Raw genomic sequence first — 20,203 nt, 5'->3', positions numbered from 1 at the left:
CCTCTAGCCCATATACCCTACCCCGGCTTTCCCGGCTTTCCCGGCTTTCCCATCTTTTTTTTTTTTTTTTTTTTTTTCCCTTCGCGGCCCTCTCGGGAGCTTTTCCCTTGGAAAGAACGGTAGACGGAGACGGGGGAGTGTTGGAACTCCGCAACCCGTGTCTCTGCTTGCTGTTCCGGCACCTGTTGCCAGCTCTGGTGTCGGGGCTGGGACGCAACTCGGGCATATTCAAGGCCGGGGATCCCATGAATTATGAAATTCCTTTCTTCAAGCGGAGTAAAGCTGGGGAGGATTCGGAGGAAGCAAGAATAAACTGGCAACAAGATCCATAGACCGCCAAGCAATGGAGTCTGTGGGGGCCAGCTGGGGCTCTGCGTTCTGATTGGCTCAGGCTGGGCTCTTGAACCTTGGATTCGGTGGATCTTGCCGCCAGGCTTGGCAATTGCTTGGCACTTCCCGCTGCGCCGAGAAAGGCTTGTTTCCGTACATTACATTAACATAATATATATATAGTTTAACTATATATCTTAGACTTGAACAATATGAATACTGAATGTACTGAATTGAATATCTATCAGATACATGTGTGGATATGCACGCATATTGATGCACTGCCCATCTTGTGCAAATATATTAGGCCAGTTAATGCCAGCAGGAAACACACCCCTCTAGGCTTAGGTTTCGGAGGAAGATCAAATCACTCCTTCCAATCCTACTCTGCACCGTGGTTTAACGGGGTTGAGTGCATGTGGGCTGCTGTTGTGTTAGCACCAACGGTCGATCATGTCTGCGGTGCTTTTTTGCCTTGCCAGAACTCCGTACCGTCTCACCAACCACACTGTCCGGTGGTACACAAAACCCAATTTGCATTTCCGGCAGGTCTCAACCTTTTGATGCCGAGCATCCTACGGAAACTTGGTACCAAATCGATTAATTCTGCCGCTGCGCCGTCTACTACACCTGAACGTCAAATATGGTGGTGATATATACCTCCCCCCCTCCCACACTCTCTTCACAATCCCGGCTCCCCCAGTTCTAGAAATATGAAAATATTCTCTCTCTAGACATATATAATAAGCCTGTGACACCGGTAAAGTAGGCTATCGGACCAAGAAAAGAAAAAAAATATCATTTCCCGTCTTGTCCGTGTCCTTCTCTTCTCCTCTCATCGGCTGGCCCCGCTCTTTCCTTCCTTGCCTTTTATTGGAGCAGAGTCGCATCCTTACTATCTTTGGTCGCTAGGCAATTCCCCTGTGCTGCTCCAAATCCGAACAACACTAGGAGAAACAAGAAAATTATACGCCCGCGGAGAGAAGTCTTTAAGAGGAATAAAAAGAAAAGAAAAAAGAAAAAAGAAAAAAGAAAAAGAATATGTCAGGCAACCAGCCGGCCGACCCCTTCGCCAAGGGCATACTTCCTACCGCCAAGCAGGCCCTAGGCGACCTCTTCCGCTGGAAAATGCGTGTCGAGGTGATTACGGCCGAAGGCGAGACATACTGCGAATGGCAAGATCCACCACGCTTCCGAAACCCCTTCAGCCTCTGCGCCCAACTCGCTGCACGGGACTGGCTGTTCTTTGTCGTGGGTCTCTTCGCCTGGTGCGCCGACGCCTTCGATTTCCACGCCCTATCCATCCAGACCGTGAAGCTGTCCAGGTACTATGGCGAGACAAAAACTTCCATCTCCACCGCCATCACGCTCACGCTGCTGCTCCGGTCCGTCGGCGCGGCCTTTTTTGGCTTGGCGGGTGATAAGTGGGGGAGGAAATGGCCCATGGTCTTCAACATGGCTGTCTTGGGCTTTTTGCAGATAGCCACTATCTACAGCGCTACCTTTCATCAATTCCTAGCCGTGCGCAGTCTGTTCGGCCTCTTCATGGGCGGCGTCTATGGCAATGCTATGGCCATGGCGCTGGAGAATTGTCCCGTAGACGCCCGCGGGCTCATGTCCGGTGTCCTGCAACAGGGGTACTCGATGGGTTATGTCTTCGCAGCATGCGCCAACCTGGGCGTCGGCGGCTCGACGGAGTCATGGAAGACCGTCTTCTGGATCGGAGCAGGCCTCTCTTTCCTCGCTGGGACTATTCGCGTCTTCCTCCCGGAATCTAAACAGTTCCGTGAAGCGAAGAAGGCCGGGAAGCACAAAACGTCCCCAGGAACCTTCTGGCGCGAGACGAAGGCCATGCTCCTCAAGGAACGGAGCATGGTGGTCTACTGCATCATCTTGATGACCTGGTTCAACTACTACAGCCACACGTCGCAGGATAGCTATACAACTTTCATGCTCACCCAGAAGGGCCTGAATAACGCCGGAGCCAGCCGTGCCAGCATCCTGATGAAAGTAGGCGCCTGCGTCGGCGGCACCATCATCGGCTACATGTCCCAATTCATCGGCCGTCGGCGAACCATTATCATATCTGCGCTGATGAGCGCTCTGCTGATTCCCGCCTGGATCCTCCCGGAAGGCGAGCGGAACCTCTCCGCGTCCGGGTTCTTTATGCAATTCTTCGTACAAGGCGCGTGGGGGGTGATCCCCATCCATCTCAACGAGTTATCCCCGCCGGCATTCCGCTCCAGTTTCCCCGGCGTCACGTACCAGCTCGGAAACATGATCTCGTCGCCCTCGGCGCAGATTGTCAATGCGATTGCGGAGGCGATTACTATTCGAGGCTCGAAGGGGACACCGGCGCCGGCGTATGGGCCGACGATGGGTGTTGCGACGGCGATTATTGCGATAGGGATTGTTATTACGACTATGTTTGGGCCGGAGAAGAGGGGGAGGAAGTTTGAGCAGGCGAAGGCGGCTGGGGCTGTTGAAAGGTCGGCTGTGGATACGGATAGTACGGTTGACGTTAAAGATACTGAGGCTGGGAATAATGGGTTTGAGAAGGAGGTGGGGATGGAGAAAGGGGAGAAATCTTGAGATGATTTTTTCAGGGAAGGGTGTTAACCGTAAATGGACGTGAACTAACTGGAAGGAAGTAGGAGAGTACGATATTTTTGTTCTGCAAATGAGTGGGGCAAATGATGATGATACCAACTTATGATAACCTTTCTTTTCCCCTTTTCTGTTCATGTACATGTACATAATTTTTTTTCTCAGTTATTAGTCTTCCTAAGGGTGTTCTTCTTGTCTTATCACACATGTATCAAACACTAAATTCAAACGCTGTCCTCATTCGCTAAGATTATTGAGCGCAAACACATATTAAGATTCCTGTCGAGGGATGCGTCCTCCCAGGCGCCCTCAAACCAGCAATGGTACCCCATAAGATGACATGGTCATGTACGCTGGTTCAACGGCATAGGCCACATGAGAGAGACGGATTGCTCCTGGACCTTTGTCCAGCTCATGATGATCCGACTTTCCTTGTTGCTCCAAAGGCATCTTAAAATCGACTTGATCGATAGCTAGCTCAGCGAGTTCCCAAGATCCTGGCCAAACACGCTTCGAGTTTTAGCAACGTATGGTATGGCGTACGACGCTCTGTCCGCAGGGGGAACTTATGTGGATTTTTTGGTTGCAACGGAAACCTGGGAAATTCAAAAGAAATGGTGCAAGGGGTATGTATACCCCACCCGATCTCATTGAAAACAACATGTTCTTCATAAATTTCCGATTAGTTTCATCTCGCAGCTATGAATGCAGGCAACGCGCCCATCTAACCATCCACTCTGATTCGAGGACTTCCTCAGCTGTTGGTCGCTGTTCCGGCGGGAATACTAACATTCGACGCATCAAATCGAGGATAGCGGCCGTTTCATCCCCTTCAAACACGCCCATTCCACGCTTTCGACGGTATCCTTGTATGCCTTCCTCGAACGCTTCGTTGATTGGAGGCCACACATCCCGGTCTTCTCTTGGATGTCCATCACGGTTGAAGAACTGCTCCCGCTCATCCCACCGCTCCCACCAACTTGAGGGCATTGGTCCCAGCACATCGATCTGCTGAGAGACAATTTCATCTGCAGTTATCAATTCTCTACTGAAAATCGCCTTCATGCCAAGAATTTCCCAAATTGTTACGGCTAGACTCCAAATATCTGCTGAAAATGATAATGGAGACTGCGGTTCAAATCGTGCTTCCGGAGGCCGCATAGCTAATGGCATGTGGGAATTTTCTCCAAGGCAGACATTTGAGGCTGGAGAAAATGCTTCACCAAAGTCACTAAGGAGCAGCTTGGTGTCAGACAATGAGAATTCTTCCGCATCTTTACAAAGATGGTGGTTTCCCATCACACCGTGTAATGGGGACTGCCTGCGGTTTGCCGTATGTTTCATATAGCTGCTCGATGGGAAGCTGATCAAAGCTTGATGGTAGTTTAACCAAGACATTGCGAAGGTAGATGTCTAAATAAAAAATACTCCAGATATTACTTAGAATAGATTTTTGTATCAAGAACTGCAATTGCATAAGACAAACCTCCATGAGCATAGCCTTGTGAATGCATATATGCAATAGCTAGTGTGAGGCCAGCTGATAGAGCACGCGTAACTTCAAGAGGAAACAGGCGGCTGAAAGAGACTTCTCTCGAAGATTGCATCTTGCAGGAGTCATTGTGTAGCATGGGTGAGTCCCATTAGGGCCGCGTAGCTCGAATTCATCAAGAGGTAACAGTATTGACTTGCGTCCTGGGTGTGTGGACAAAGACGATGGTTGTGGTACCAAGAGGGCCCGGAGAATTTTCGACTCATGCGGATGCGAGTTCGCAATCCCAACTTTGACAGCAACATAGCGATTTAACAGAATATCTTGAGCTAACCAAACCGTTGAATATCCTCCAAAACCAAGTTTGTCCACCACGCGGTATCGCCATATCCCCGATCATGATAGGATGATAGCCCCCGGGCTTATATTTTTCAAGGGACTCCGCACCATTGATCCAGTTGTATTGGATGTCATCTTTGCCGTGCAGCATTGTCGAATAAGAAGTTGATAATCTCAACCCGAACTTTTGGAAGCGACAAACGTTGAGTGAGGACTTTGACAAGGAAAAAGTGATGGATCAGTGAGCCATCTCAAGCAGATGTGTTGATGGTTGGTCGGTGTTGAGAATCAAGAGGACAGTTAACAGGATACCAATACTTCCCAGCTCCCTTCCAGGGGGTCTTTCCCCAAGAATTCCCAGAGAAGAACCCGGAAAGAAGAAGCTGTGAAGCAAGGAATCCAATGATATATTGATATACAAATACTACTCGCTGTCTTATGAACTCGTTGAGTGTGGGGGTGAGTTATTGGACTGTGTAGTTAGTTAGCCCTGTATTTAACTGGCACGTAGTTATAGTGACGTGGAATTTGGCCTTTTCGATACCAGCGTAGGCCACTAACTTAGCTGTTTTGACCAACTGTAGGTGGAAACAGCCCGGATCTCCTGCGAATCTCCTGATTTGGTGTCGTGATTCAGCAAGGGAGATAGAGCATCAAGCAGCCAGCCGGATAATCACAGTTGACCAGCAAGCTTGCACCTGTATGATAATGAAGTAGTAAGTTAGTCAGTTAGTTACCTGACTAACTACCGCCAAAGTCCAATGTCATGATCAAAGATTTTCAGTACTTGCTGCCAGCTTCCTGATTAAAGCTTTCCTTCGTATTCGTGGATGACTTATTTAGGAGTACTCTCCCCTAGGTGGGTGGTTGGTAGTTATTCTTCTTCATCTCTGCAGGGTTTTTCTAGGATCAGTGTTGAATGAACTCCCACAACCTTCTCCCTTCACTTTGACCTAACTGGGCTTTTTTTGGGATGCATCCGTATGCACTTCTTGCCAGATTCATTCGAGCATTTCGGAGGTTGAAAGCGATCGCGTCAAGTCGAAAATCCACCTAGTTACGGGCGCTAGCACAGCGCTCGCGCCTATTACCTACGCAGCGTACATGCTCCGCACCAGACAGAAGCCTCCAAGCGGATCCCATCGAGAGAGCATTATTGTCAGAAGAAGGAACGGGTTTGATCCCAAGAATACTTTGCGCCACGATTAGTTCCCTACTTGCAGGAAAAGGGGGTCACCGTTCTCTCTTGATCCTGAAATGGACCTCGATGATATTTCAAGTGGTATCCCAAGCGACCAAAAACCAAGGAAGGAACATACATACCTACATACCTTACAATATCCACGGTATGAGCTTCTTCTTGAAACCATGGGAACCTAGTTATACGTGTACGTCGGAGTTGAGCGTTGACGATGCAGGCAAGTGTCCCTGCGGAACCTTGCTTGAGAATGAGCAGACTGTTCTGGTAGATTCGATACATTTGCAATGCTTTGCCAGCAGTTGCAAGGCAACGAGGAAGCCAGGTCATTTAAAGTATTGCTCGACTGATCTCCCTATTGGCGAAGACATTTGCAATGCGTGCCGAGACTGTGGACGTTTTCGTTGAGTGTCAACGAATACTGAAATAATTCTATGCCTACCATCGAGCCCTCGCCCGTGGTCTAACTATGCTATGGGTTTCAAGCGTTCGGCATCCACGGAAGATCAACCCCGCAAAATAGAGCCTGTTTCTGTGCGATATTCTGAAGACATCTTTATTTACGGCTACGTACTACATGTACTTTGCATTCTTAACATGCTAAATGAATGCAGCACTTAACTAGCGGACCGACAGAAGGCTCACATCGTAGCCCTTGCAATCAGAGCAGTTGTAGAACCTATTCTGCCAGCGAAACATGAATATGAGCTTCACCGGGAAATCTTAGCTTTCCTAATTTCGCATGGGTATAGGGCAGTGAGAATCTAGCGCCATTACCCCATTGTTGAGGGGCAGAAGGTCACCACTACAGGCAACCTATCCGTTCCTTCCACTTCACTTCTAAGGCTAGAATGGAAAAGTGGATGGAGTACAAATTTGCGAAGAATATCTATGATTGGTGGACCTAAGCGTGGGCAAGATATTCTCAGCCATTGAGATGTTGCCCTCTGATTGCGCCTTTGAAGTCCTCCTGGCCCCAGGAGCATCCGGACTATCGCATGAATCATAAAGGGCCATCATCCGCTCTTAGAATATCCTAGGAGCTGGAAATATTTACCGAAGAGATCGTCATAGTTGGTTGGACATGGTCGATGAGAATCTTACCCCTTATACTTCTTTTACAGAGGACGAAAGATCCAAACGACTGGGAGGAGGGTGACATCCACAATTTCGAGTTGATGTCTTCCCTTGAGCTTGAACAGTGCACCAATGTCTAAGGTCTTAGGAACATTTCGTCCACACGGCGCAAAGCATCAGAAATGCCCCGATCAAAATTAGAAACACGGCTATGGAACATAGTTGTATGATTCTTCAAAACGGAGGTTGTTAAAATTTTAGCTACCAATGATGCTGGCCATGGAAACGCCCCAACGCCGTCTTGTAGGGCAACTCGCAAGAGCAAATGATCTGGCTTTGAAGGACCGGGATATGGGAAACCGGAAACCAAATTCCTGAAAAATCTTGCGGATGAAAGCGAGACACAAGCGGAAAATGTGAAGATCGCCGCTGGGCGAGCTAAAAGAGGAAGGTAAAAATAGGAATCTCGGCTGGGATGATGAATTGACAGGTTAGCAGGGACGACTATGTCATCAGATATGAGAGGCATTCGGTTAACAGCGAACTATCGAGAATGTGGAGGCGAACGACTCTATGTCGGTGTTTCGAGTTTGCTCCACCTATTAAGCAGCTTGGAGCGGACCAACCACTGCATTTCCTGTTCTTGGTGCTGTTCTGCCTCCTGCCTCGTTATGTTCGATTATATTATCAGAGGACAAGAAATTCAGACACCCCTTTAATTTAACGCGTCTCGCAGCAAAGCACCTTCGAGGAAGCAAAACCAAGAGACTAATAAGTGCTTGCAGTCACTTAGTGAGGAAGGCTGAGCATTGACAGATTCCACCATGAGCTTGAACACACAACGAAGATCAAATCATTCTTGACAAATGACAGCCATACTATTTTACACTGACTTATTTTTATCTACATTTTCCACTTTTCGCGTTGCAAACTTCGACTTGGATGCAAGATCATGCTGTCAGCTACCACATCGGGTTAGTCCAGGTGGCTTGGATAGGCGATCGTGGGGGAGTGAGTGCCATGCTCCATCCCATCCCCCCACATTACGGGCAGCAGGCGCCGCTTAGCACGCTGTTTCATGCATGAACACTTCCCGCCAAACCAATCGAGCTTTTGTCAAGCTCAGTTGTTCCGAAAGCGGCAGGAACTTGGCGATCGCGAAGACTGGCCATCGTATAAAACCTTGGCCATCCCCCTTTTTGGTGCTGTCCTTAAGATAATCGTTACTTCTTTGAGCAAGATACGAGCCCCGATCGAGAGCGATCATCGCCAGGTGCAGCTTTCCTGCTTCAAGAACATCGAACAATGGGAGCATCTTGGAAGTATAGCCCCGTTCAACTTCTCGGCGTCCAGGGACAGGCACCAAAAATGATGTTTTATGATGGACGCGAACTGCATAATCGAGGCAGTGCTGCGCTGTTAATTCTTGCTTTTGACTTTCAAGAGTAATGTCTCTCATTTTTGTTTTTCTTTTTTCCTTTTTGTTTTTTGTTTTTTCTTGAATGTTGTGGAGATTTCATTTCTACTTCTTTAGTGGAGATTGGTCCACCTTGCAAAGAAATGGGGTCAATACGATACCTCTATATGTCGTCACGAATAGCTTCATGAGATGGAATTGGAGTTGGGATTAGTTTGAGGCAGAGTCTCGTATCTGCTTTGGATATCACAATTCAGGGGACGGGAAGAAGGTGCGAAGAGAACTACACTCTCTGCTCCAATATCGCGAGAAAAGCTATATAAGGATGCTTCTTTCACCCTCGAAAGCTCTATCTTTTCATCAGAAGCAGCAGCTAGAAGACAAGTCACCTAGCTGATCAAGAAGCGATCGCCCTTCCCGCTTCAAGAGGCAAACACCTTTCTGATCTCCTACCTTGTACCACATACACAGTACTTCCACTCCTAAATTGCATTAAAGGCACAAAAGCCTACTCAGCCGAAAATGCTGCCTCACCTCATCCCCTACCTCCTCCCCACGGTGATTCATCTGTTCTCAGGTGTAACGCTGCCACAATCGGTACCTTCCCCGAATTCAATGGCAACAATCTCGGCTCAACCAAGAACGTTGTCAAGCGTGATCCCGAACCGGAGCCCGGCAGAGACTCCAAGTACGATTTTGACATCGACGACGATGGCGACATTGACGAGTATGACCTCAAGCAACTAAGCCCCCAAGAACTCGAAGAGGCATTCAGGCTCATGAGCGAAATCCCGGATAATGTGCTTGAACAGGGCTCCGATGCGACGGAGAAGTGGTTGAAGAAACATAAGGGCCACTCGAAAGCGATTACCGCCCGTTGGTGGGATGATGTATGGAGTGTCACCAAGTGCGCTGGTGCTATTGCCTACTTTATCGTTGAGAACTACGCCGTCATAGCTAAGCTGGGCAAGTTGAGGAAACTAAAGAAGCTCAAGGAGACCATTGACGAGGTTGGTGGTTACAAGAACGCTGCAAAGCTACTACTTAGCCGCGGAAAGGGAAGCCGGAAGAAGAAGAACTATTACAAGAAGCTGCAGAAACTTGCGGCGGAAATCATTGGCTTGGCCATCATTGATTCCTATTGTACCTAAAGGGTCGGCTAGTGGTGGGGAGATTTTGAGCTGAGGAAGGGAACATGGATGATAACACATGACCGAGGGTTCGATTCATAGGTGGAGGAGGCAATTTTCGGGTTTCCCTTCTTTAGACCATTTTCTTACATATCCCCTTTGCTTTTCCTTATATATGGTTTGTACAAATAACCGGACATACATGCATGAATGATATGATTCAACTCAGCCAAACTGTTCGTCAGTCAACTTTACATATGGAGAACAAGTTCGAGAATAAATGCCCTATGAATGTCAAACACCCACCCTGAAGCCTTAACCTGGTATAGTTTAAAATGTTGGCACGCGACGACAGGTCTTGGATCTTATTGCCAACCGCCCGCCCGTGCCATCCTTCCTCCCCAACTTTGCCCAAGCATAACCGACTCTACTCCATCGTGAGCGCGTCTTGGTTTCTCTCCTCAGATGAGCCATGAGCACGTTTCGAAACGCTCCCCCTTCCTCCCATGACATGATGTCACTAATCATCTGGTGTTTTGAAACTAACGGCATCATCAACGTCGGCATGATAACATTGTCCGTTCTTGAAACTCTTCAACAAACGAAGGGTCCCCTGATCAAACTGAGCAAAAATTTAAATAAATAAATAAATAAATAAAATAAAAATAAAAATAAAAAACCGAGTAATCAGGCACACGGGCGCCATGGATAGACATCCATGGACATATATATAAATAATATCTGTTTTGACCAGGCATTGCTCGGCTTCGTATTCGCAAACCACTCGAATTTACGCATAACCGATGCGAATACGAACCCTCATGGGTGGCTGACGAAGCATCGGGCCCGTTCTATTTTGATCCGCTGGCCGATTCGTTCGGGTTGAACATTTATTAACTACCGATTATTATTATAATAATAATTATTAAATAATTATGATAGGGGGGGGCGGGATGACGGAATGAATAATATTATTGACCTAATAATAGTAGGAGGTGACGGTCTTGTTCGGGTTTTATTCGGCGTTTTTGTTAAAGCTCTCTCTGTATGGTTATGGCGCGTCGAACGTCATTTTAGTTTTATACCCGTCAAATTAGTCACTGCTTCTTTTTCTGGTCGGCTCATACAACGGAAAGGAATATGGTCACCCAACATCGGGGCGGCCGGGTAAGACTAGGTAACTAAGGCTGTATGTATGTATGCCCGGCAGAAATGATGAAGAAATGGTAGTTGGAAAATTTAAGGAGTCAGATTCATAGATGAACTGGTATGTATGTGTATGGCCGGTACTGTATAGGGCATCGATAAACAGACAGGATCTCCAGCAACTAAAGTACCTGATTGACATGCGATCCGAGAAGCCGAATATTGATGTTGATGACCATCGATCTGGATATATATATATATATATATATCAAACAACCACGGCAAAAACGTCTCTGATAATGCTCCGCCTGGAGAAGAGTGCTGCTCACCGCGGTTGCCGAGCTTCTTATTAGCCTCTGCTACTGTACGATGAGCACATTCAGCATACCTAAGCATAACTACGCATACTATGTAACTAGTTACCAAGAACTGCCATCGCTGCTGCGTGCGCTGATGGAGAGCCCCCGCGCCAGGGAGCGGATGATAAATCGCACCTTTTTTTTTTTTTTTTTTTTGCTCCGAGGTATCCGTTGGAGCAAGCATTTCCATCCGTATTTTTTCGGCGTCTCTTATCCGGCGACCCCGTGGGCATGGACATGTACTGTACATGTACCTGGGAAGAGCGTATAATAATAGGCAAAAACATAATCTATATATGTAGTATGATGTCGGTGGAGTTCATCAGTTTATCCTAGCAAAAGTCTACTTACCCCGCAATAGTGATGTTCAAGTCAGAACGAAATCGCTGCAGCCCGTAGATCTGCTAAATTACCCCTCCTCTGTTTTAGTCCAGAGCCTATTTTAAGGAGCAAATAAGAAGGACGCAAAAATCCGTACTGAAGTGTACATGCCCGGCTTATCGCTGTCTGATTCATTCGAGGTTTTAAAGTTCTTGCTCCTTTTTTGCCCCGCCGGAGCAGAGGGGGGGAAGGGAGCTCTACATACGGTGTAGATGCACATACATAAGGCGGTGAGTGACCAGGCATCAGATGGGTGAAACCTAGTTACCTGGGCAAGAAATATCCATGAGGCTTATCCAAGGAACATTGCGTTAAGTAATAAGTAGATTGAGTGAGACCTGATCGGCTTCTGAGGGCCCCGCGCTCTCCAAGGGTTGTTTGACACTGGTGGAGATACGGGGTAAGTTTTCGCAACGGTCCGGGGTACGCGCTCTGTATATCCCGACCATCCAAACTGCGCACCCATATTCCCTCAATCCCCAATCCGACTCAGCGCCTAGAGAACGGAGGGGGGAGGGTTGTTCTTGGGCCTGGCGATGTGTCGAGCTTGCTGGGATCGATGCGCACGTGCCCAACCATCGGCGCAGATTCTCGCCCCGGAAAGATGCAATGCGCTATTTGCATGGGACTTGCCTGTGGTCGGTCGGCCTGCTTATACATGCTGCTGCTGCTGCTGCTGCTGCCGTGTGGTTGGTGTGTGTAAATCATGTTCTGAACAGGCCAAAATACCCATATGGAAGTCCTTTTGTGATCTGATAGTGATAGCTGCGTAGATACACAGAACCTCCCCGCATATCCATATCCAGAGGATGGGGAACATCAAGATGCCGCCTATATGCATAACCAGCACAGCGCAGATATGTACTGTACATGTACTGTACATGAATATGCATAGTAACCATTATTTATTACCCACCAACACCACTCGGAGGTAGATGTTTCATGAAGGAGTTGGTCAGTTGAGTTGGGTTATCAAGTCACCGAACAATACCCACCAGATGTAAACTGGGAGAAACCCGGATAAACCGACCAAAGACATGGATGCGAGGAAATTGCCCTTTTGGGTCATCGCATGTCGTCGTCCGCCGTCTCGTCGTGTCGCGTTGTGGGCTGCAGCAAAATAATAGCCTGTGTGTGATTTGTAACTGCATAGCCGGGCAATCCGTAACTAGAGATGTGGAGACAAGAACTCGATCCTAACAAGACAGGGAACATTATCAAAAGGTTGTCATGAGATCATGCGTGAATCGTCACTTGATTTTTTGCTCCATTCATCGAGTATCAAAGGTTGGAGCGTATGTTCCTCTTTCACACGTTCCTCCCTTCCATACCAACCGAGCTGTGAGAACAATAAAATAAGTTACAACAAGAAGCGGTATATTATTATTACGTAGAAGACAGGTCTGTATTGGCCTATACAGGTGTGTATTACTGGATGGATTTAGTGACACGGGCGTCATTATTTTATAATAATTGGCTTTTTTTTTTTCTAGGTTAACTCATTTTTGCGCGAAATTTTCTGCCCTTATCCAGAAAGGGTGCTTTTTCTGGTTTCCCATTTCCCATCTACATATTCTGTACGGAGTACTCTGTACGGAGTACAAGCACTCAGGGAGGACAACTTTCCTTTTGCTTAACCTCTAGAAAGATATCCAGATGTGTACCGGACCCTTCTAACCCGGCAAGATACGCGAATACGGAGGATCCATCCTCCGTACATAGACATTAGAGCACGGCCATCGGGGTCTCTTTGCTCCCTTTCGCGATGTTCTGTACTCCGTACCCACATCGTGCAAATAATAGCGCTGATATCAGGATCTGCAGCTTGGGTCGTTTTTTATGAAAACTTTTTCTGAACAAATAGAAGCGGAGAGGTTAAACCTGTACGTCCGTCTAGTATAAAAATGTCAGAACTATCACAGATTCACAACTCGCGTAAAGCCACAAGGAGGCGCACGGCTTGCATTGCCAAGCAGCTCATTTAACTTAGCTCCTTGCTAGCGGTTGCTAGCTCTTGCTGACAGCGCTGGATTCGGCGCCTGGTCAGACAGAACGAAACGGAATACAAAGATCCCGTGCCAGCGAGCCCGCACTCCTCGATCCGTAGCTTGAGCATGGACGCCAAAATGCCGTTCCCGGTTGCTGGGACTGGCCTAGTTCTCGCATTTCTCTCCCCCGTCACAGAGACGGCTTTCTCTAGTCTCCTCGGAGGCGCCAGACAGGAGCTTTTGAGTGCCGAGTCCTGACTCCTGACTCCTGAGGCGAGGCCTTGCAAGGGGCCCGCCCTCAATGCTGGCTGGCGATTGGGGAACAAATAGATATTATCGTGCTGCTTCTGTCCAGCAACTCATCGTTCGTAGCACTGAGAAGGAGACACAGCAGTTTTGTATGCAGGTTGCAGGTTATCAGTAATAAATATCATCTGAATATCAAGAAAGTGATAAGGAAATAAAGAAAAAACAAAACAAAAAAAAAAAAAAAAAAAAAAAGACCCCGAGCTCCGGTGATTCCGCCTCATCCGCCGGGCTTGGGTATGGTTGTATCCGGTATTGTAAAATACCGCACCAAGCCCGCTACCAGAGTACAACAGATGTTGCGCCAACCCGTGCTAGGCCAACCAGCGGCCGCAGTGCACCGTACCGTACCCGCGCCATACCAAAAATACAATACACTGTACACAGAACAGAACGAACGAACCTCATCCTCTCTCGTGCTAGCCACAGGCGCTTTTCTCACCCAGTGTCAAACCTCATCTTTTTCCCCTTCCCTTCTCTTTCTCTCCTTCTCTTCCTTATGTCGTCTCTCTCACTCTCTCGCGTCCTCTCCGCCCGTGCCCTGATTGTCAGTAGTAGCCTGCTGTGCTTCTCCTCTTCTTCTCCTGTCCCAGCCAATACGGCGTCAACCTTCCCTCCCTGATGTCGATTGATTGGTCACACCGCGATCCTCACTTCCTCGAACTCCCTCCTCCTTCCTTCAGCTCCCCAGGGCTATATAGTCCCTCGCCAGCCGTTGACGCTCCTTCCTAGGCTGCCCGGATTGGCCGTCTGCCTTCTGCGTCGTGCTTAATCGCCCGTAGATCGCTCGCCCTGGCTACCTACCTAGGCCCTTCTCGACTAAATACCATCCAACTTTGTACCCGTTCCCTCGACTGCTCCGGCGCCTTTCTCCATAATGGCTGGCGTCATGAACCCTGTGCTTCCATCATGGAAGGATAATTCGCAGAATTATTTCGGCAAAGTTCAGATTGTAATACCATGGCGGTCCATACAAATGCTTCTCCCCCACCGCGTGCGCCGAAAACTTCGGTCAAAGCTACGAAGTCGCGTGTCTCCGTCCTCATCGATAACCTCCCTTAATAGCTCCTTCTCGCCCCTCGACACGCTGAAGACTCTACAGGCTCATCGGTGGAGCGTATATGATGGACAATATCTCGTACTCCTCTTTGTTGGCATCTTTTCTCTCTGCATCATTGAATCGCCTGGACCCTTCGCCAAGACCCTGGTCGCCTTTGGGTTGATAATGTCTTTACTTTTCCCGATCAGCTGCCAATTCTTCCTACCATTTCTCCCTATTATTGCTTGGCTAATCTATTTCTATGCCTGCCAGTATGTTTCTTGCCCCGAAAAAAAAAAAAAAAAAAAACTTCTTTTTTTCTTTTATCGTTGAGGACGGCGGCGATGGTGTATGTATGGTATCAATTGAGATGCATTCGAGCTGACGCGATCCCACACCTTTTAAAACAGATTTATTCCAAGCGACTGGCGGCCGCCAATATGGGTGCGTGTGCTTCCAGCACTCGAAAATATCTTCTATGGTGCCAATCTCAGCAATATTCTTTCTGCCCGTCAGAATACTTTCCTAGACATATTAGCATGGGTTCCATACGGCATTATGCACTACGCGGCTCCCGCTATATGCTCCATTATAATATTTATCTTCGGACCCCCTGGAATGACCCCAATTTTCGCCCGCACATTTGGATTCATGTGCATTTCTGCCGTCACCATACAATTTTTATTCCCGTGCTCACCTCCATGGTACGAGAACCTATATGGACTAGCTCCTGCACATTACGGAATACCAGGATCACCTGGTGGATTGGCCCGGATTGATGAACTTTTCGGTATCGATATATATACATCTGGTTTTACGGCATCGCCTGTGCCGTTTGGTGCCTTCCCTTCTCTGCATGCCGGGAACGCGACCCTCGAGTCTCTATTTTTGAGCCTTATATTTCCCAAGCTTCGACCCGCCTTTATCATGTATACCGCCTGGCTGTGGTGGTCCACGATGTATCTTTCGCATCATTACGCAGTGGATCTCATTGGTGGCGGTTTCCTAGCTGCCGTTTCGTTTTACTTTGCCAAGTCCAAATTCATACCACGAGTCCAGCCTGATAAGATGTTCCGGTGGGACTATGATTATGTGGAGGTTGGAGAATCGCCAGTCGACCATGGTTATGACTTGGCAAACTTCCATGGCGATTTACACATCGATTCCGATGAATGGACCGTAGGATCGTCTTCCTCCATATCTTCCGGATCTCTTAGCCCTGTGGATGAAGCTCAATCCCTCTGGGATGGCGAGACCTTGGGTGCCAACTCAGACCTCGAAGCAGGTCGCTAATATTTAAAATCACATTCCGATGATCCTCTTTCCCGAAAAAAACCCACCAATACTTGGCAACGCCCCCCTGTCGAGAACACAACAGCATTTTGAAGTAATAGCGGATTTATATTAATGACTCACGGCATATTCTGGAGCCCTCCTGTTATTTCTGCTTTGAGCGACTTACTTTTCGAAAGACATACTTAACTTTAATGATTTTGGATACCTCTTTTCCTTCTTATCTTCGCTTCTCAACAGCACCTCCATGGATTTTTACCATCAGTCCTACTATGATCACCCCTCGGATAATTAGTTGCCCTTGTTTACCGGTCACATGCTCAGCCAGCTGAACCAATAGATCGTCGGACCTATAACGGAGAATTTTTCGTTTCCCAATAAATATGCCCCTGGTCCTTTTTGGTCATAGCATTTTTAGGGTCCTCGCTTTTCGGGTATCATTATCTAGCACCCAGGCACGATTCTCCTCTCACGCGCACGATCTGCGGTTCACCTTCCACCATGTCCCCTGAAGGAAATCGGATCCTTCAAACAGACTGTGGTATAACTCGGAAGACCGTCACGTTGGATTTGGCGGAGGCTGTTTTTTTTTTCTCTCCGTGATTGTCATTTTCCTGCAAGGGCGCTTTGAAATTGTCCGACTAGGACATCCACGGAAGTAAAAATAATTGTTATGGCGCGAACCATTTTTTTTTTCAACCTTGCATTACGTTCGTTACGCTCATGGATGGGTGTTGGACTTGTGTGTACTGTACAAACTAGAGTCGGTATGGCGGCGGGGGATGCGGATATGCGGACAAAGAAGAGAGGGCTTATTATAGCTCATTGAAATTTTTCCGCAATTTATTTTTTTATTTCCCCTTAATCCCTAGTTATTTTCCCTTCCATTCGTTTTTCTTCTTTTCGATCGTTTGCATCAACCATGAGCATATAGAGATTGTTTTAAACCTGTTAAAGTTTTTCTGCCTTTTTTTTTTTTTTTCTAGTTGAGGTGGCACTTGATTTTGCATTTGACGGGGTTCCGCCTTCACCTCATGGGATATACATTCGTTTGTTGTTTGCTTATTATGCGAGCTAGCACCGCCCTACTCCCATTTCCCATTCCATGCAAGGCTATTATTGTTTTCGGCAAATTCCCCGTACCAGCCGAGCAAGATACTCTTGTACATGCCCTTATCTTTTCTCCTCCACTGTGGTTGTGATGACGAGCAGGTTGGCAATGGGCGATAAATGTGCAATGGGCAGTGAGCGGGCAGTTGAGCAGGTGTTTGTTATTTTTGCGGGTCCCTCCTATTCTTCACGTTTGTCATGTTTCGCGTGGAGCAAAACACTCGGATCAAGCAAGATGTAATTTCTTTTTCTCCTTTTTGCTGCAATGAAGAGCAAGCTAGGCCGGAAGGGCTTTATATGAATATGACGGGGTGTGTGGCGCTTTGAGGGAGACGGCCACACCACACCACACAAAAGCTAGCAGAAATCAGGAGAAAGGGGAGTTTTTTTTTTTTTTTTCTTTTTAAGGTGCGACTACGCAGCGTATGTGCTGATGACGATGATGAACAAATTTTTCTTCTTTGCTTGTTTTATTTTCCGTGGTTTTCTTTTTTCTCTCCGTTTCCTCGTCGCTGCTGTTGGTCGGGTCGGGGATTCTTATTTCCACACGGATATTGACATATAATTTAACCAATTAATAATGACGTCCATTATTTCTTCTCCTAACCACCACCAACCATCCCTTCCTTCTCTTCCATCGTGTCGTAAGAGGGGGGTTGGATGCCTTCGAAAATCTGTACCGCGAGCAGATTTGGTCAGGACCGTCTGCCGGCATATTCTGAGGTTGCTTTGCTTCCGCTTTTGCTCAAAGTGACGCCCCGCTATTCGTATGGATGGATATCTTATATTTGGCCAAATCATACCCTATCCATACATAGTACGAGCGGACGTCTACCGCTGCGGAGAGACAAGTGGGGGCTTATTCAACAATGTCTGGCATTCAAATTTAGATGGATGAACAATGCGGGCCATGATACTACTACTACTACCATCCTCTTCTCGCGTTGAAAAGCAATGCATCCTCAGTGTTGGAAAGGGGCTCAGGATGCAGTACATCCAACATTCTGTCAGATCATTAACATTGACACACAATTGAGAAGTGCCTCCATTTCAACGTAACAACATGTTGATATTCTGCTGATCTAGTCTGTTATAGTATTACTGATGTGAAGTGAGCTCAGTGAAGATCTATCTATACAACACTATAATATTAACATATTCTTCTCACTTTTACTGACAACTACACTGATCAATGAAAAGAGAGCTCTACTCAGTCTCTTATTATTAGACTCTTCACTTTTCATCTACTGCGTATAATCTTTTTCTCTTAAGTTAATTATATGTTTTCAACTTCTGTTGAGATATCAGAGCTTATTATTAAACTCTCTCTTCTTCTGTTTTTTATTATCAATCCTGTTTGACCTTTTGTACACCTCTTTCCCTGCCATCTACATCCGGTGATGGGATGGAAGAAAGAACCTCAGGTCATCCAGATTGCCACACCAACAGCGAGATTTGTTTGGAGATTCGCAAAATGCCAGAGAATACGAAATTGTACCTTCAGGTTTCATCCGACACGCTCTGTGAGGCGCCCAACCGATTCGACCGCGCGAACTCAACTCCTCTTGGAAGGAAAGTATCGAACGGGCTGAGCCGAATTCTTGCCCCTGGGGAAAATGTCTGTGTGATCCAGCTGTTTGACGACGATGCCAACGCATTGATACTTCTGTTTCGTGTTCTCCATCATAAAATTCAGGCGATCCCTACAAAGCGTACGCCCTCTCAGTTGCTCGATCTCGCAGTCGTAGCAGACAAATACTGCTGCGAGAAGCCCCTGTTTCCATTTACAGGCGTATGGCTCCAGGGGCATCTTGAAGCGCTAGAGCGGGACGGAATGACCTTCGAAAAGAGCCTCGAGATTCTGTATTTCTCATATATTATGGATCTATCTACCAGGTGCATTAGGCAAAATATCCAAGGCTATACTACCCAAATATCCTGCTACCGACTTCCATAAATTCCCTGAGCATATTCTCGTTAGGGGGAACATCCTCGGTAAGTAGTACCTGGCTGGATCTTCCTAATTACCCGCGCCCTACCCCCATTTCACTCACAAACCACGGAAAAGAAAACCACTTTTTTGTCATCACCTACGTTTTTCCAGTGGAATTCAAAGCAAGGAATGCAGAATTAGTTTCCCCAGGTCCATGAGTGGGAAAAAGCCATCGGGGACATTCAGAACAGACGATGTGCCGGCAGAGCCCAGTTCATCCTCAGAATTCGCAAAGCACTCAGCAGGTCTGGCCTGTGGCCACTTACGATCGCATCACAGAAATTCAGCGTCGCAGAGACCTGCACCAAACTATCTGAGATTCGCATATGCGGAGCCCCGGTTGCCTTTTCCTTGGCAGCAAGGCGTTCGGCATGCCGGATTCGGGGCAACCCCAGGTACATGTACATACGCCGCCAAAAGATACTGGGATAATCCACGTCCTGTTAATGGGGACTTTAAGTCATCGCTGTGGCTGGAGTTGCATCAATTGACGGCGGGAATGTGTGGTGTCTGCTTGGACTGCGTGACATCAAGTGGTGAGTCTGCTACGAAAGGCAAGTGTCGCCTGCCACATTAGGTGTAGATATCACTGTGTCGATGCCGAATGAAAAAATAAATGGAGAAAACGAGGCTGATAAACTGTGAGGTTCATTGCGATGGATGGAATGAGGAGTAACCTGAGCGGTTAGGTTGGCACCATCGGCATTTTCCTTGTTGCCATTGATGTTCTGTGCAGAGAGATTCGAGTAGGAATCTAAAGGAAGAATATCATGCTGTGGCTATTTTCAACTTACATTTGGTTTGGCCATTTTTATTTTATTTTTCATTTACATGCCGTCTACGTCTCGCTGTCTTGATACCTACATGTCCATATTGATCTTGAGAGTTTATTTGCTTGGAGAGCGTTTTAGATTGTTTGTTTTTGATTCAAATTCAAAGGTTCGCCTTATCCGCGTATCAACTCTGCACCGACCCCTATTCATGTAGGAAGTGAAAGG

General features: G+C 47.3%; 6 protein-coding genes across 8 annotated transcripts; 4 read left to right on the top strand and 2 right to left on the bottom strand.

Moving 5' to 3' along the window:
* The first annotated feature begins 522 nt into the window (after positions 1 to 522).
* BDBG_02496 (carboxylic acid transporter) lies at positions 523 to 3,510 on the top strand. Its single transcript, XM_002627779.2, has one exon. The coding sequence runs from the start codon at positions 1,372 to 1,374 to the stop codon at positions 2,920 to 2,922; it is 1,551 nt and encodes a 516-aa protein (XP_002627825.1). The 5' UTR covers positions 523 to 1,371; the 3' UTR covers positions 2,923 to 3,510.
* Positions 3,247 to 4,919, bottom strand: BDBG_02495 (protein kinase domain-containing protein; the record flags this gene model as incomplete). The annotated part of the gene is made up of 5 exons (XM_002627778.1): positions 3,247 to 3,447; positions 3,667 to 4,350; positions 4,424 to 4,438; positions 4,490 to 4,719; positions 4,769 to 4,919. The coding sequence occupies 5 exons, from the start codon at positions 4,917 to 4,919 to the stop codon at positions 3,247 to 3,249; spliced, it is 1,281 nt and encodes a 426-aa protein (XP_002627824.1).
* A 506-nt stretch (positions 4,920 to 5,425) lies between these two features.
* On the top strand, positions 5,426 to 10,483 carry BDBG_02493 (uncharacterized protein). The gene has a single exon (XM_031720813.1). The coding sequence runs from the start codon at positions 9,240 to 9,242 to the stop codon at positions 9,609 to 9,611; it is 372 nt and encodes a 123-aa protein (XP_031577112.1). The 5' UTR covers positions 5,426 to 9,239; the 3' UTR covers positions 9,612 to 10,483.
* Positions 7,847 to 10,305, bottom strand: BDBG_02494. Of its 3 annotated transcripts, none has more exons than XM_031720815.1 (2): positions 9,897 to 10,305; positions 7,847 to 9,824 (listed from the first exon to the last, which is right to left on the bottom strand). In XM_031720815.1, the coding sequence occupies exon 2, from the start codon at positions 8,500 to 8,502 to the stop codon at positions 8,107 to 8,109; it is 396 nt and encodes a 131-aa protein (XP_031577114.1). In that variant the 5' UTR covers positions 8,503 to 9,824; positions 9,897 to 10,305; the 3' UTR covers positions 7,847 to 8,106. The 3 variants fall into 3 exon arrangements, with proteins under 3 accessions (XP_031577114.1, XP_031577115.1, XP_031577113.1); XM_031720816.1 differs by having other exon boundaries at positions 7,847 to 9,814; XM_031720814.1 differs by having other exon boundaries at positions 7,847 to 10,305.
* A 1,940-nt stretch (positions 10,484 to 12,423) lies between the features above and the next one.
* BDBG_02491 (aureobasidin resistance protein Aur1) lies at positions 12,424 to 18,388 on the top strand. Its single transcript, XM_002627774.2, has 3 exons — positions 12,424 to 12,897; positions 12,970 to 15,081; positions 15,220 to 18,388. The coding sequence occupies exons 2-3, from the start codon at positions 14,648 to 14,650 to the stop codon at positions 16,100 to 16,102; spliced, it is 1,317 nt and encodes a 438-aa protein (XP_002627820.1). The 5' UTR covers positions 12,424 to 12,897; positions 12,970 to 14,647; the 3' UTR covers positions 16,103 to 18,388.
* A 298-nt stretch (positions 18,389 to 18,686) lies between these two features.
* Positions 18,687 to 19,782, top strand: BDBG_02490 (uncharacterized protein; the record flags this gene model as incomplete). Its single annotated transcript, XM_002627773.2, has 2 exons — positions 18,687 to 19,108; positions 19,356 to 19,782. The coding sequence occupies 2 exons, from the start codon at positions 18,687 to 18,689 to the stop codon at positions 19,780 to 19,782; spliced, it is 849 nt and encodes a 282-aa protein (XP_002627819.2).
* Between the last annotated feature and the right edge of the window lie 421 nt (positions 19,783 to 20,203).

Source organism: Blastomyces gilchristii, assembly GCF_000003855.2.
Source record: "Blastomyces gilchristii SLH14081 genomic scaffold supercont1.3, whole genome shotgun sequence".
NCBI lineage: Eukaryota > Fungi > Ascomycota > Eurotiomycetes > Onygenales > Ajellomycetaceae > Blastomyces > Blastomyces gilchristii.
This window is presented reverse-complemented; position numbering and strand designations above follow the sequence as displayed.

Excerpts from the sequence above, each read along its gene's own strand:
- BDBG_02491 (XM_002627774.2), top strand. The coding sequence starts at position 14,648 with ATGGCTGGCGTCATGAACCCTGTGCTTCCATCATGGAAGGATAATTCG. Across the intron at positions 15,082-15,219 it reads ATCTATTTCTATGCCTGCCA|ATTTATTCCAAGCGACTGGC; the intron begins GTATGTTTCTTG and ends CTTTTAAAACAG.
- BDBG_02493 (XM_031720813.1), top strand. The coding sequence starts at position 9,240 with ATGAGCGAAATCCCGGATAATGTGCTTGAACAGGGCTCCGATGCGACG.
- BDBG_02496 (XM_002627779.2), top strand. The coding sequence starts at position 1,372 with ATGTCAGGCAACCAGCCGGCCGACCCCTTCGCCAAGGGCATACTTCCT.
- BDBG_02494 (XM_031720814.1), bottom strand. The coding sequence starts at position 8,502 with ATGAGAGACATTACTCTTGAAAGTCAAAAGCAAGAATTAACAGCGCAG.